Here is a 14161-nt window from a genome sequence, read left to right on the forward strand (position 1 = left end):
AAGCAAAAGAGGAACCTCTTGCTGCAAAGATACAGGAGATACAGAAGACTTACAGAAGACTATTGTGGATGCATGCCTCTCTAACTCTGCCCTTCCTCATTCTGAAATTCAGCCCTAAAACATTTAAAATTGGACATATTTAACTCTGAGCCTTTGTGTGCTTTTGGAAGATGGATGGTTTCATGAATCAGGACCTTAAAGTATAAATAGAAATGAAGCAGTTATGGTTAGCGTAGTACTTTCATTATTAAAAAAGCACATTTTGCAGTGCTCTGATTCTCTCTGCACATGGATGCACACACACATGCAAATGTTCACTTTCCATGCTTATCAGATTGTCATTTCTACCCAGTATCATCATGGGATAGCCTTGGATTTAATGAGCAGAAGCCAAGCAGAAATCCTTGTAATATCATAACAAGCAAATCATAGTCTAAAGTAACTAAACAGTGTTTATTTAAAGAAGATGTTAAATTTGTTGCATTTTGGGTGTGTTAATCTGTCTATAAGATCTACAGGTTTAGGGAAGGAGCTATTGGCTATGAAGAAATAATTAACTAATTACTGCAATTTCTCCTTTATATCAACTTTTTAAAGGAGGTACTAACTGCCTGAAGTGAGGCACTGAATCTGAAACTTTTTTCTTTTGTCTCTGCCAAGTGCTTTGAAATCCCTAGCATTTACATTAAATCATTTTATACTAATTATGTTGCAGAAGGCAACTTATCTCCTCACTCTCTCGTCATTTCCCCATCCATAAAAAGTGTTTTGTTTATATCTCTTTCCTTTGTTAAGTACTTAAATGCCTATGAATTAAAAAGCAATATATAAAAGCTGTCTATCAAGCAATGTGAAGGTAAGATGCCTGTTTAAAGCAGTGGTCTTACAGACTGGAATAAAATGAACAGTATCATTTTCTAAAGCTTGTTGTATGGAGTTAGCACCCTACAGGCAGATAAGAGAAAAGCTTTTGAAATTATGAAAAGTCGTGCCCTTTAATCAGAGATTGCTAATCTTTTGAATTTGTTTTACCCTGTAGACGACTGAACACACTGAACAAGTGCGCCTCAATGAAACTCGATGTGAACTTACAAAGAAAAAAGGTAAGAAAACGTCTTGAAATGTGCTGGCTTTGTTCAGAGTTTTGTAATAAGAGCTCCCCAAAGTCAGTAATACTCTTAAAAGTAAGTTAAGCATATTTGAACATGTGTGTCAGCATTTTCTGGAAGGGCAAAAATTTGCTGCATCTTGAAAATACAAAAGGAAAATAAAAAACTGACTAGTACAGCAGGAACAAAACTACGTGTGTTAAAAGGGCACATGCAGTATTTAAAACTTTATGTGTGTGCAATTTAAGTTAGTGGGTGAAAAGACAGTGTATTTTCATTACACTGGCTTGTTTGCCAATGCCATGTGAGTACACAGTGGAAAATCCTGCTAGGGAAAAATGAAAGCTCCTCAAATGAAAACAACAGCTTTTCTTTATTTCTTGTACTGACTTATTCCCAGTTAAGAATATGAAAATAAACCCTGTCATCCTTACAAACTCCTGTGTAACATGGGAATTATTTGAGGCTTAAAGGGTTTCAGGGAGGAATGCAGAAACTGCCTATTGATTTTGAGAATTTTGTAACATGTCCAGCAGAACTGCTGAACATTTGGTTTTCTAGTCACAAATTCCCCAAGGCTCTTCAGCAGTGTACAATGGTAATCGTTGACGCTGAGAAATCTTGGTATATGTTTTTCCTTCCTTAGAAAGTTTGTCTAGCGCTTTTTGAAAACTACCTCTAAGAGTTGCACTTTTGGTATCATTGCAAATTCAGTCTATTTATACCCTATTCAGTGTGTGAGGGAACTTGGACAAAAATGATTTAATGTCTGGACAGTCTGTCACCTTGTGCACATGTCCATTTGTTCTTCTGTGTATGTAGCCTCTTCAGCATGCATTTTGTCCATTCAGTGAAACCACAGGGATCCCATCTCTTCACAGCTTCAGACCTGATGGATTTTTGTGTCTTTGATAAGTGCCAATACTTTCCACATCAAATACCCACATCATGCCTGACAGAATGAACAGTGAAATCCCCTGACTACAATGCTAACTTTATAACGTGGGCAGGCAGTCGCTATAGGAAGAGACTGAGCTCATTCAGAAAGAGTGAACTCACTAAATCCCTTGAATCATTGACCTGCTTGGAGTGATTTCTTTTTTGTTGTGTGTGCACATGTACATGAGTACAAGCAGAGACACTGGAGCTGTACAAGGGACAGAATTGCAAAAAGCAGCATACGCATGAATGCTGATTGTCCTGTGGAAATTTTATTTTCTGTTCTTGTTCTTGTCTTTCCCTTCAACAAGTATTTTGTTTTTCTTGGGAGGTTTGTATGTTCGCTTGCTTGCTTGCTTCTTTAAGCTCCTGATTATATCAGGAAAAAAAAAAGGGGGAATTTTCTCATTATCTTTGCTCTGACTAAAACTTGCTGCCACTCCTCACTGTTCTGAATGGATTGAAGCCATCAGCTGTGCTTGCAGAAGTCCAGTATTTTGCTATGGAAGTGAGACTGTCTTACTTGGCTACCTATTCAGTGGGACAGAAACTAGTTGGGTCCGTACTAGTTGGGTCCGTACATGCATGAGGCCAGAGAGAACCAGAGTACAGAAAGAGGAAATGGCTGAGATTTGCGACAACAGACACAGAGAGGATGTGGGAGGGAGGAGGAGAGGCAGGAGAGACTGGTAACGAGAGAAAATGAAAGGTCAATGTAAAAGCTAGAAATTGGGGCTGGAACCAAACATTCACTCAAGTAAACTTTTTTAGTGATACTATAGATACTGCCTTTCCTAAATTTTTTGTGGCCTTCTGAATGACAAAGTGCACAATCAGCTTGGTTTGGAGGTTCAGCATAACAGGTTTGCGCAGGACCCATGCAGCTGCTTGAGTATTTCATCAAAATATGGCTAAATAAGCTACCAGTGAAGGTCACTGTGAAAGCCAACAAGGGGTGAGTGTTTCCCGCAGCCAGCTCTCCCACCTGCTTCATGCTAAGAGGTATGTTCACTCTGCAGGGAGTTAGCTGCTCTCCTGCCATAGCCTCACTGAGAAGCACAGAGAAATCCTCACATATATATGTCGCAAATATGTCCATAAGTGATTTGGACAGACAAAGATTAGTCTTTGGATTAACTGCCTTCTGCAGCTGTCGATTTATGAGAATTCCTGCCCCCAGCTGGAAAAATGTGGCAAAATTCCATGACAAATAAACCTACTTTTTGTCTTTTGTTAGCGTCCCTCTCAATCTGAGGAAAGTACACCCGCAGTCAAAAAGCCGTACTATTTTAAACCAGCTGTGACAAATCTGTGAATCAAAAACTCTTTCTCTTTGGGAAATGTTATCAGTCACTCCTCAAGAAACTTGCCCCTTCTCATCTTCTCAAACATAATGGCATTAAAGGGACTTTTGAATATGCTTCAAAGTCATGTACTTGAATTCAACCTAGGTCAGTAGAAATTTACAGTCACTACTACAAGATAGTACTCAATCTATGTAAAATGAATTGCTACTTTCAGACCTACTCTTGACCCACTGTCACCATGGCTGGCAGCACGTCGGCTGGCAAAGTGCTCTCTGCATTTTTCAGGACTATCTCATTTGTCGGGGCACTCTGATATCTAACAAGAACAGTGGGTCACTCAGGATGTTTGTGGGCTCCAGAATTTCTCCTGAAGCCATTGCACAGAAAACACATTGTGTCACAGGACACACAGTGCGGCAGAATTTGGAGTGAGTCACCATGGCAGCCTTTCAGATTGCAGATATTTCATTTGTCTAATTTTCCTTCAGATGAAACACAACAAGCCTGTTTCATTACAAATTAAAAAAAAAAACTTTTTTCATATTAACTGGAAATTTCAACAGAGAAAACCCTCTGTATTTTCTGACTGATTCTTGGGCAGACTGTGCCTGCCTGTGTTGTGGTTAGATGAACAATTTGTTCAATACCAATATCCATTTCTGTTCATCTCTACCTACTTAAAAAAACCCTAAAACTTATTTTCCTCTAAAACTTAAAACTTACTTTCCTCTAAAAATAATTTAGATTCACGACCAAATTTATGTTTATTTCTGTCTTCTCCTAGTCTCTGCTCTCCTCTTGGTGTTTTTCACAATGTCTCTAGCACTTTAGCTAGTTTAATCGATTCCAACTTGTAGAAAATACAGGCTAAATCCTGTCAGTTCATACAGTAATGTCAGTGTAGCTACAGGGATTTGTGTCAGCCAAGAATCTTGTTTAGGGTCCTTTTGGTATATTGGGGATTACAATAAATAAAAAAATATATTTTTATCCTATTGGCTGGTGCCATCAATGCTTCAGCAGCAGTATGCTTTGTAGATATAATTAACACTGCTAAATATTTAAAAATACATGCCCTTGCGGTTTTTAAAATATCCACTTTGTGGCACTACTAAGACCACAATAGATGGATTTTTAAGTGTCTGCGTGTGTGCAGTCCTCTCGCATATACTCATTTTAGCAGCAAACTGTCGAGCTGAAGCGGAAGGTAGAGCTCTCTAGTATTCTGCTCTTTCCTGCAGACAAAATGATCAAAGTAGTATTAGCCATCTCTACCTCCTTTCCTGCTGCTTCTCTAGCTGCTTAATTTTTCTCTGTAGCTAGCAGCAGAATTAAGGCATCTGTTCATTCCTATGAGCTAATATCAGCTGAAGAAGGACTGCACACCTCAACATAACACATAAACCAGCAGTGTCTAAACTCAAAATTGCTTGTTTCACAACAATATTTTATTTTATAATTTGGACAAGATCTAAAACACCTGGCAACTTAAAGTGATGAACTGGCAAAAGCTTATGGTATTAGGGAGACCTGACACGCTACTGATCACAGTCTTCAGCTTCTGAGGTTTAGCATTATTTAAGATTTGGAGGTTCATCTAAAATTTGTTTTACATTTTTCAATTAGACAAGCCAATGGAGATCTAGTCAGAGACAGAAGATAACTTTACCATCAAAACTTCATAGAAAAAATATTTCTAATAATAGACTCTTAAAATGAGATTTTTTTCCAGTCCCAAAATAGTCTTTTTGGTTTAGCACCTCATTTTAGTCTGACAGCCTGTCATATTTTACTGCCTTCATACTGCTTCCAAGAATGTGAAGAGCTGTTTGGATGTCATGTAGGTGAAGTTAGTTTGTTCTGCCTTAAAACAAATGTACAGGAATAATGCCGTATAAACCTGGTTCAAAGTCAAGGGAAGGATACTCATTAGCAGCTGCGGGCTTCACATCCTTAGAGAACTGTGAGCTCGACAACAACTTCCCACTTCATGCTGAAGATGTATCTTTCTCATTTGGGCAAACAGATGAGAAAAATGTCATAGGAGGAGCTTTTTTATCCATATTTTATCATGGTAGATGTTGTCTGCATTGCAGATTAGCTCCTGGCATCGCATAAGCACAAAGCTGCATGCTCGAGGCTGAGGGCTGGGGCCAGGAGACAGCCAGGGAGGGCTGCGGTGCTGCTTCTGCACTATCTGGAAAGCAGGAGAAGATCTGGGAACATGGGGCAGCACGAGGGTCGTTGGTCCTGGGGTCCCTCCTGCTGGCAAAGGCATGAAGGCAGAGGTTGTCCCTGCTGCAGGGTGTGGACGCTTCCCCATACGCACATGCTGGGCAGGACTAAGCTGTGCCTCTTCCCCTGCCCACTCCTCCCCAGCTGTCAGCTGTCTTTGCCACCTTGCTTCGCCTTCCCCCTCATCCACCCAAAGTAATACCTCCAAATATATATATATATTTTACTGTTATTTTAAGCATTGTGGCCATGTGTCTGTAGTTAGGTTCCTGAAATATAGATGTTGTAAGATTTACATCATCTGTGAGGTTTATTGCTGCTATTGGAAATGTTTACTTACTTCTCACTGCAAAAGTAAGTGCATCACAGGATATTTACTGTCTTGGGTGCTTAAATGGACCCACGTTGCTCTAGTTCCCAGCTACTCCCCAGTCTTTCCTGTGTGTATCTTAGCACCATCCCTGCAAGTCAGGATCCACCTACGAGCACCTTTCAAAACCTTCTCTTTATTCTGAACAGTCCTGCCCATGTTAGTGCATAGGCAAACCACCCAACAGAAGCTGAGAGGCACTGCTGTTGCACAGCCAGTCCACTCATGACCTCTGCAACGAAGAGCAGGAGTTTAGTCTTTACTCATGAACATGCTCACTGCAGTCTTTACAGGGAAATGATAAAGCCTGGAATGAAAGGACTGATGACCAATATCCCACAAGACTAGATGCATGGCGCCTTTACCACCTGTTTCTCTCCTGAGCATATCAATGCAAAATAATGAGTAAAAGTACCTGATCTTAACACATGCTACTTGCTGTTTTCCAGAGTGAAGATTCAGATGAGGAAGATCTCTGTGCTATCAGTAATAAATGGACTTTCCAAAGAACCAGCAGGCGATGGTCTCGAGTGGACGACATTGATGCTTTTTTTCACCGATCAGACAGACATGGGTCTTCTGGGGACATTAAAATGAAAAATACAACAAGCAGTGAGAGTGTCCTTACAGATCTGAGCGAACCTGAGATCTCATCTATTCACAGTGAGAGCAGTGGGGGAAGTGACAACAGGAGTCAGTCTGGCATCAGCAGCGCTGGCAGGGAGTTCTGCGACTGCTCTGGCCAGCATGATGTAGAAAACACACTTCTGCAAGACACCACTTTAGTAAGCGCTGCCCTGGCCCCCAAGGACAACCTGAAGAATGAGAAACCAACACGAACAAAAGCAAAAACCTTTCTGAAACGCATGGAGACACTAAAAGCAAAAGGTGTGCATGGAAAGCTAAAAGGCTCAGGGAGAACAGGTCCTTTAGAGATAAGTGGACCAGTTCTTCAATATGAGCCGAAATCCTTGAAAGACATGCACTGTGTACAGATAGTCAATGGCGATCTCCAAAACTTAGGACAAGATTCAGTCAAAAGAGGACTCTCCTTTTCTGCCAAATCCAGCAGTGACAGCAGTCAGTCCGAAAACAGCAGCAGTGGGGTGAGCACACCGTGTTTGAAGGAACGCAAAGATCATGAAGCAAACAAGAGAGGTGGGATGTACTTGGAGGACCTAGATGTTCTGGCAGGAACAGCCTTACGGCAAGTGGTAGACCAAAACCGAAAAAATGAATTTCATTCCCAAGAGAACCTGGTTGTGCATATTCCCAAGGACCACAAACCGGGGACCTTCCCAAAAGCGCTTTCTATTGAAAGTCTTTCACCTACAGACAACAGTAATAATGTAAACTGGAGGACAGGCAGCATCTCTTTGGGAAAACAGAACTGCTCTACTCCAAAAGAGGCTGGATTGATGGCTTGCTGTCCAAAAGAGAGCAGAGTTAGTATTTATGACAATGTGCCAGGTTCCCACTTGTATGCCAGTACTGGGGACCTCCTGGACTTGGAGAAAGATGTCCTTTTTCCTCATTTAGATGACATTTTGCAGCATGTCAATGGACTCCAGGAGGTGGTAGATGGCTGGTCAAAGAACGTGTTGCCAGGTCTGCCAGTTGATGACATGTCCATGAAGGAATCTCCATCATTGCCTTTCCAGTCACCCACACAGATCACACTTGATTTTGAAGGGAACTCTGTCTCTGATGGCCGGACCACACCAAGTGACATGGACAGAGATGGAACATCCCTGAATGAGTCAGAAGCCACTGGTGTTAGGGACAGGAGAGACTCTGGGGTGGGAGCATCTCTCACAAGGCCAAGCAGGTAGGTAACGAGATTCTGTACACAATTCCATCTTTTTTCTTCTATTAACAAAATGATAGATTGTGAAATACGTTACAATGAAGGAGAGGCTTTCAGCGTAGGCGTCACAAAGTATATAGTTGTACTTGTCCTGTATGAGGAAAAGGACTTCTCAGGGCAAAGGAGTACTTCTGGGGAAAGGACATCTTCCTCTGGAAATTCTTATGTGGAATCAATGGAGAAACAGTGTAAATTAGGGCATATTTTTTCTCCCATGATCCATCCTATTATAAAAGAAGACCCTGTATACATTGCAGACCGTATGTACATGTCAGTAGCCTCATGTATGTTTTTATGCACTGATCTGCTTTAAAATTGTGGCCCTTTGTTCTCACAGAGAACCTACCTTACCCTGCCCTCACTCCCTTACTCCCTTATGCAGCTGGATGAAATGGTGATATACAATTAACTTGTTAATAAAAGTGAAGAGCAGGATTTTGTTAATAGTTTGGAGACTTGTTATGAAATAGAAGGATGAGTTCCACTGTTCTAGGTGAAATTCTTTCTGGATCCATACTGCTGTGTGTAGGGTGGGTTCATATGTGTGGAAGCAGTGAGAAAATACTTGGCACTTTTTGATCTGGTGTCAGTCTTGTCACGTCCTCACACAAGATTCTGCTGTGCCATGGTTTACTTCCACCCATGCTTGCTCACCACCATCACAAGCAAGCGAACTCGAGGAAACTACTAAGTAAATAAGCAGTGCCAAAGTTTATGGGATTTGAGCCAAGGTTCATGTTTAACAAAACAAGAAACTGAAATGAGTTGTTTCCAATATATCCAGTACATAGAGACAGTTTATTGGAGTAAAGAGAAGATGAGAATAGCTCAATAGCCCGGTGGTTATGGTTCTTACCTAGGAGACACAGGATTCAAACCCTGCTACAAAAGATCCTTCAACAATTTTATAACAGAGAGATTTGGAGAACGTCATCTCTAAATACCTTGGTGGTCATGCTGGTCTCCTGGGAGGTGAGGGACCAGGCATCACGTCCCAGTTCTGAGTCAGGCAGAGAATATTTGAATCTGGATCTCCCACATCCTGTTGGAAATGTGTGGGCAAAAGAACATAACAGGCAACACTGCTTCCCTGTGTGCATAAAAGGGACCCACATCTCCTTTGAATCTAGCATAAAAAAATCAAAGCTTGGCCATTTCCAAAATTAAGCGATCAAACTAAGCAGATTGTTTCATTTGCCTCCAAGCTACATTTTCTTTCAGTGGCCACACCATGAGCCATAAGTGTGTGTATATGTGTATGTTTGTTTATATATTGCCCAGTCTTTTCTCACCGTATACCACCTTTTTCTGCCCAATTAAAGCACTTAAGTGTCTGAATTTCTATTGTTTCTTTTGCTAAAGGCGGTTACGGTGGCATAGTTTCCAAATCTCTCATCGCCTGAGCCACTCCATAGCATCACTTCACATCAGTAATCAGTCAGCAGCCCAACTGAATCTACTGCAAAAATTCTCTCTACTTCGTCTTACTGCCATCATGGAAAAATACTCCATGTCAAACAAGCATGGCTGGACCTGGTGAGTACAATAGGTAACTGGAAAAGAGATATATTTAGAAGAAAGGAATTTCTCCTAATTCTAAAATTCTAACTGTAAGTTCAATAAATAGAGTTAGGAGGAACAATTTACTTTAACTGCAGAATTTGGAACTGTCTCTTTTAATCCATAGCTGCCTAGTGACTCAGTGGCAAAGTCAGAAATAGATCCTAGAGATCTGACCTCATTCCTGTGCTCTAACAGTGAGACAACTCCAGCCTCTCTAACAACATTCAAGTTCCAGAAAAATAAACAGGAATAGGAGAGAGTGATTAAAAGAAGGAAATGTTTAAAATAAGTCTTCCCCAAAATTCATTTTGTGATTCAAAAAGAAACAGCTGCTGATAATACTTCACATATGCAATATTGCCTTCTTTGTGCTTTAAAAGAATAGTTATAACTGGATAAGACGACTTTTCTCTTGAGATCGAAAGATGCAAGCTTTAACCTAGGTATGGATTTGTGTAATGGGCTGCTTGCAGCTGTAACAGCTACCTGGGCACTCAGATTGTAGAGTTAAGGGCAGATGGACATGAAGGTTGGCAATGGGTCTCCTTTGAGTGCAACCAGCTACAGAAGCCTTCCTGTTTAATAGTATGCTAACCCTGAGGAGGGCATTTAGACTGAGGTATCCTGGAATGGAAATAAACATACATAAGAGGTTATCAGTATCTGAGAAATAACCAAAAAGATAATAGAAACTTTCCTAAGTACTCAGAGACATTAAGTCCCAAAATAATATGACTTAACATTTGTATTGTGCTTTCCACGTTCAGTGTGCTTCACCAATATCCCACTGAATTGTGCTGTGAGCTAGATAAGGTAAATTTACTTTTAGAAATGGAAAAATAGATATAAGGAACTGCACGTGTGACCCACTTCACTAACACCAGCCACTCCAAAAAGTTACAAGTCTAGTTTGAGCAAGTCAGGTCAGCTGGCTCTGTTGTCAGTGGAAAAAGACAGGCTACCCCAAAGGCAACTTATTCTACTCAAGATGGGGGGGTTGGGTGACCCTCCAAAAGTGCATCCCTCCAAAATGGGTATAGAGGCAGTCGGGACTGCAAACTCTTTGTAAATGTCCTTTACATAGCTAAAATTAAATAAGATGAACCCCCAGCCTGCTGTTCTGCTTTGGTGCAGTTCCTCTGGCTGTACAGACAGCCAGAGGATAAATCTCACCTTAACCAATTCCAAATAAGCAGACTAGAATACAGCAAATAGTAGATCCTGCTGTTTGTACAAAGGTTTTCCCTCCGGACAAATATTTCTTCAGTTTGTATAATCAGTCTCTAAGGATTTATAAGCAGTGAGATTCTAAATAGCTGTAAAGTTGTATTCTATACCCTTCAGTAGGTCATTTAATCCAAGGTGTATCTCCTTCCCACACAGAAGAGAAAATCTTGGTCATATTTGGGTCATATTCATCCACCTTTTTAATCCCACTGCAGTCATGACTCCCACAAAGGGAAACTGGTCTCTTCTCATTTGCACCATCATTTACTGAAGAAAGCAAGCTCACCAGCTTCGCTAAAGTAACTTAACTAGAAATCAGTTGGGTAACACCAGGGATCGACTTGGCACATAAGGATTTCCCAGTATCATTTTTACTTTAAATTTTTAGGCAACAGAAATGCTAAATCATGAAACTGATAGTTTGAATAGATGAAAAATCATTCAGCACATTAGAGGACTGACCCTCCTTTTCTCTCAGTTACCTTCTCTGCTATACTTTGCTGTGCTTTTCATTTGAGTCCCTGTTGGATGTTTTAAACCACTTTGGCTTCAGCTGGATGACAACTGCATGGTTGTTTTTTGTTAGAATGGTTGTTTTGCTGTATCTTAGAGCCAGAGGCCATCTACCTATAAAAGTGATCAAGAAATCCATAAACTGTACAGACTGTAAAGTGCCCACCTAATGTACATTTAACATCATTTGACCATCTTTATAAAATAGGAGGCCTTCCTAGCTACCAATTTCTCCCAGCAGCGTTACTCAGACAGACTGTAAATATTCTGATATTTTCATGCAATCTGTTTGTGTCGATTTTCAGGTCTGTGCCAAAGTTCATGAAGAGGATGAAAGTCCCTGACTACAAGGACAAGAACGTCTTTGGTGTGCCTTTGATAGTTCATGTCCAGAGAACCGGACAGCCTCTTCCCCAGAGCATACAGCAAGCACTACGCTACTTACGCAGCACCTGTCTAGATCAGGTATAAACTTTATTCCAGGGACTTAATTGACTGTAAAACCACCCTAAGCAAGCAGTGGTGAACCTTTTTAGTACCAGAATAAGATTGCTATATCTCATGTTGTTCATGTCAGTCCAAATCTCCTCTGGTGATTTGATCCTTGGTACTAATACCAATGGTTGCCGTTTTGAGATTTGCATTCAACTAATTTGTTGAATTCTTGTAGCTATAAGAGTCCCACTGATTTGTATACAATAGCATATGTCAAAGAATGAGGTGGAATCTTCACCTCTATTGAATCAGTCCCGGGAAGAGCTTAACACTCTCAGTTTTTGCTGATATCCACACTGCTCACGCTTGACTGTTGCTAGTGAGAGTTAAACACATTCATCATTTCACAAGATATGGTACAAAAGGTTTTATTTACTTGACAACGAAAGAACTATCTAAGAATAGAGAGCAAACTCAGCAAAATATTCCAAGCGTTCTGTTGACAAAGCCAGATATACCCAGATAGAGTTAGGTCAGTGGGGTTCAACGGCAAAGCCATTACCGTATGTTTCCTTTTACAGTGTTGTTAGCTGCAGCAAGCCAGTAGGGAGATGCACATGCTCAAAGTATTTCAAACTTTTTGCTTGCCTTTAGCTACTGAGTAGGGACATACCAATCATATTTTTACTGTTCTTCCCCTAAGGATAAGGATATGCATCCTTATGAACATAGGTCTGGGAGAAACCCTCTGGCTCACTGGGTTCAGTCCTCTACTGTTATTAGCGTCATGTCATATGACCTCTTCTGTAATTGGTAGCTGTAAGCTCAAAAGGAGCAACCAGCATTTTACTTTAGAAACTTTACTGCTTTCCTAGCTCTGTGCACACAAAAAGAGTGGAAGTGGCCTGTTCTGAATCTTTCCATTTCTGATCACTGTTCTGTTGTTGTTCAGGTCATTGTGGTCGATGACAGGCATCCTCCCCAAAACAAAAATCTAAAAATTAAATGTCTAGCTGTGAATCATTGCAGACTCCCTTTACAGCCAGTGGGAAGACATAGGCATTTCCCACCATTTCTCTCGTTTACTGTAAAAGTCAAATGTAGTAGCCAGACCTTGACACCTAACTTGCAGATGTCTAAAATGAGGTAAGATGAATTCTGCCTTCTGTATGTAGTGTGGGAGTTAAGGAGTGGAAGAATAGGCTGTTGAGAATGTATTAACAGTAGATAGAAGGGGAAAATGGATAGAGAAAGGTAGAAACAATGTATGCAGTAGCTAACACTCATGGTTATCTCTGTGGTAATCTGAGTTTGTGTACTGAATTGTAAAAAACATAGTGAAAAAAAATATTGCAGCAGGCCTGGAATCAGTGATGAAACTGGAGGAGAAGCCACTTGCCTAAGTATGAGGAGCAGGAGATGCAAAGATAGGGATGGATTTGTCAGCTAAGTGCAGAGCAATAGTGAAAAAGAGTAAAGAAAGGGGAAATAACTGTGGGAGAAAGTAAAGGGGAAGGAAAAACAGAAGAGAAGGAAAAAGCTATTAACAGATTTGACTCAGTCAAAAGGAGAATCCATGAGCAGTTGAGGCAAGTATCTGCTCCAAGAGGAGTGGTTTAATTGTTGGGAAGCATCAGAGCTACATGAAGCACCAATTCAAGTTAGCTAAAGTGAAACTGGGAAAAAAATAAGTACAAAATAAAAAAAGGAGAAGTACAGATTGGGAACACTGAAAATATGTTTCCACCCAGCTCTGGGCTGAAAACCTCCAGGTAATTCAGCTTTTTTGCATGACAATCACTCCCTTTGTTCACATTTAATTTGAAGCCTCATAATGCCTGGCTCAGAGGTTTGAGCAGCCTCCAGACTCCTCCAGCATTTTGTTTATGTATCTCTTCTGCGCATTGCAGAATTGCGCATTGCTGCTACTGCATGCACTCAGTAAAGTTCAGGTTGCTTTAAACCATTATAAGGTCTGGCTCCCGGCATTGAGATGTCTGAGATGATATAAGGATCCTCACCATTATGTGTAGGATATATTATTCAGTTTCAACTTGTGAAATAGAAACTGCTTTGCCTCTGTCAACTGCATGTTTATTTCTGTCATGCATCATATGGATGCTTGCAGAGCAGATGATCCACAGCATGAGAAAAATAAAGAGATTGGGCCAAACTAGTCTCTGATATATCACTGGATTTGTAGTCCCATTTTATTTACAAAATGAGTCTGTAATATTGTAGAACAGAGCCTAAAACATCTCTATAAAGTGAAGAACTGTCTTCTTTTGATTAATTATGAATTTTTCCAAAAAAAGAAAAATAAAAGTTTGAATAAATATCGTTAAGCAGAAAGGAAGATTGGGAGTAGCAGAGTGATGTGCAATAGGAGATTGCTTTGATGAGATTTGATGTCTGACCTATCAAATCAGACTGAGCTGTAAGCTTTTAAAGGTTCTTAATGCCAGCAAGGACACTTTCCATCAGAAACAGAGCTGGGCTTTTTGCTATCACATTTATCTACCACATGCCAAAATTTTATTTTTTGGATAGAATTAACATTGTCCTGTGTCTTCAGCACACAGGTAGCTAAGAGGAG

The 14161-nt window shown here is 40.5% G+C and overlaps 1 protein-coding gene across 6 annotated transcripts in view; it reads left to right on the forward strand.

The window, feature by feature from the left end:
• STARD13 (StAR related lipid transfer domain containing 13) overlaps positions 1-14161 on the forward strand; it is a 305503-nt gene that overhangs the window by 274166 nt on the left and 17176 nt on the right. For all 6 annotated transcript variants that reach the window (XM_064504938.1, XM_064504940.1, XM_064504939.1 and 3 more), the window contains 4 exons: positions 1040-1103; positions 6410-7788; positions 9190-9363; positions 11436-11595. In XM_064504938.1, coding sequence (XP_064361008.1) covers positions 1040-1103; positions 6410-7788; positions 9190-9363; positions 11436-11595 — 1777 coding nt within the window. The remainder of the gene's footprint in view (positions 1-1039; positions 1104-6409; positions 7789-9189; positions 9364-11435; positions 11596-14161) is intronic.

Source organism: Dromaius novaehollandiae, chromosome 1, assembly GCF_036370855.1.
Source record: "Dromaius novaehollandiae isolate bDroNov1 chromosome 1, bDroNov1.hap1, whole genome shotgun sequence".
Lineage (NCBI taxonomy): Eukaryota > Metazoa > Chordata > Aves > Casuariiformes > Dromaiidae > Dromaius > Dromaius novaehollandiae.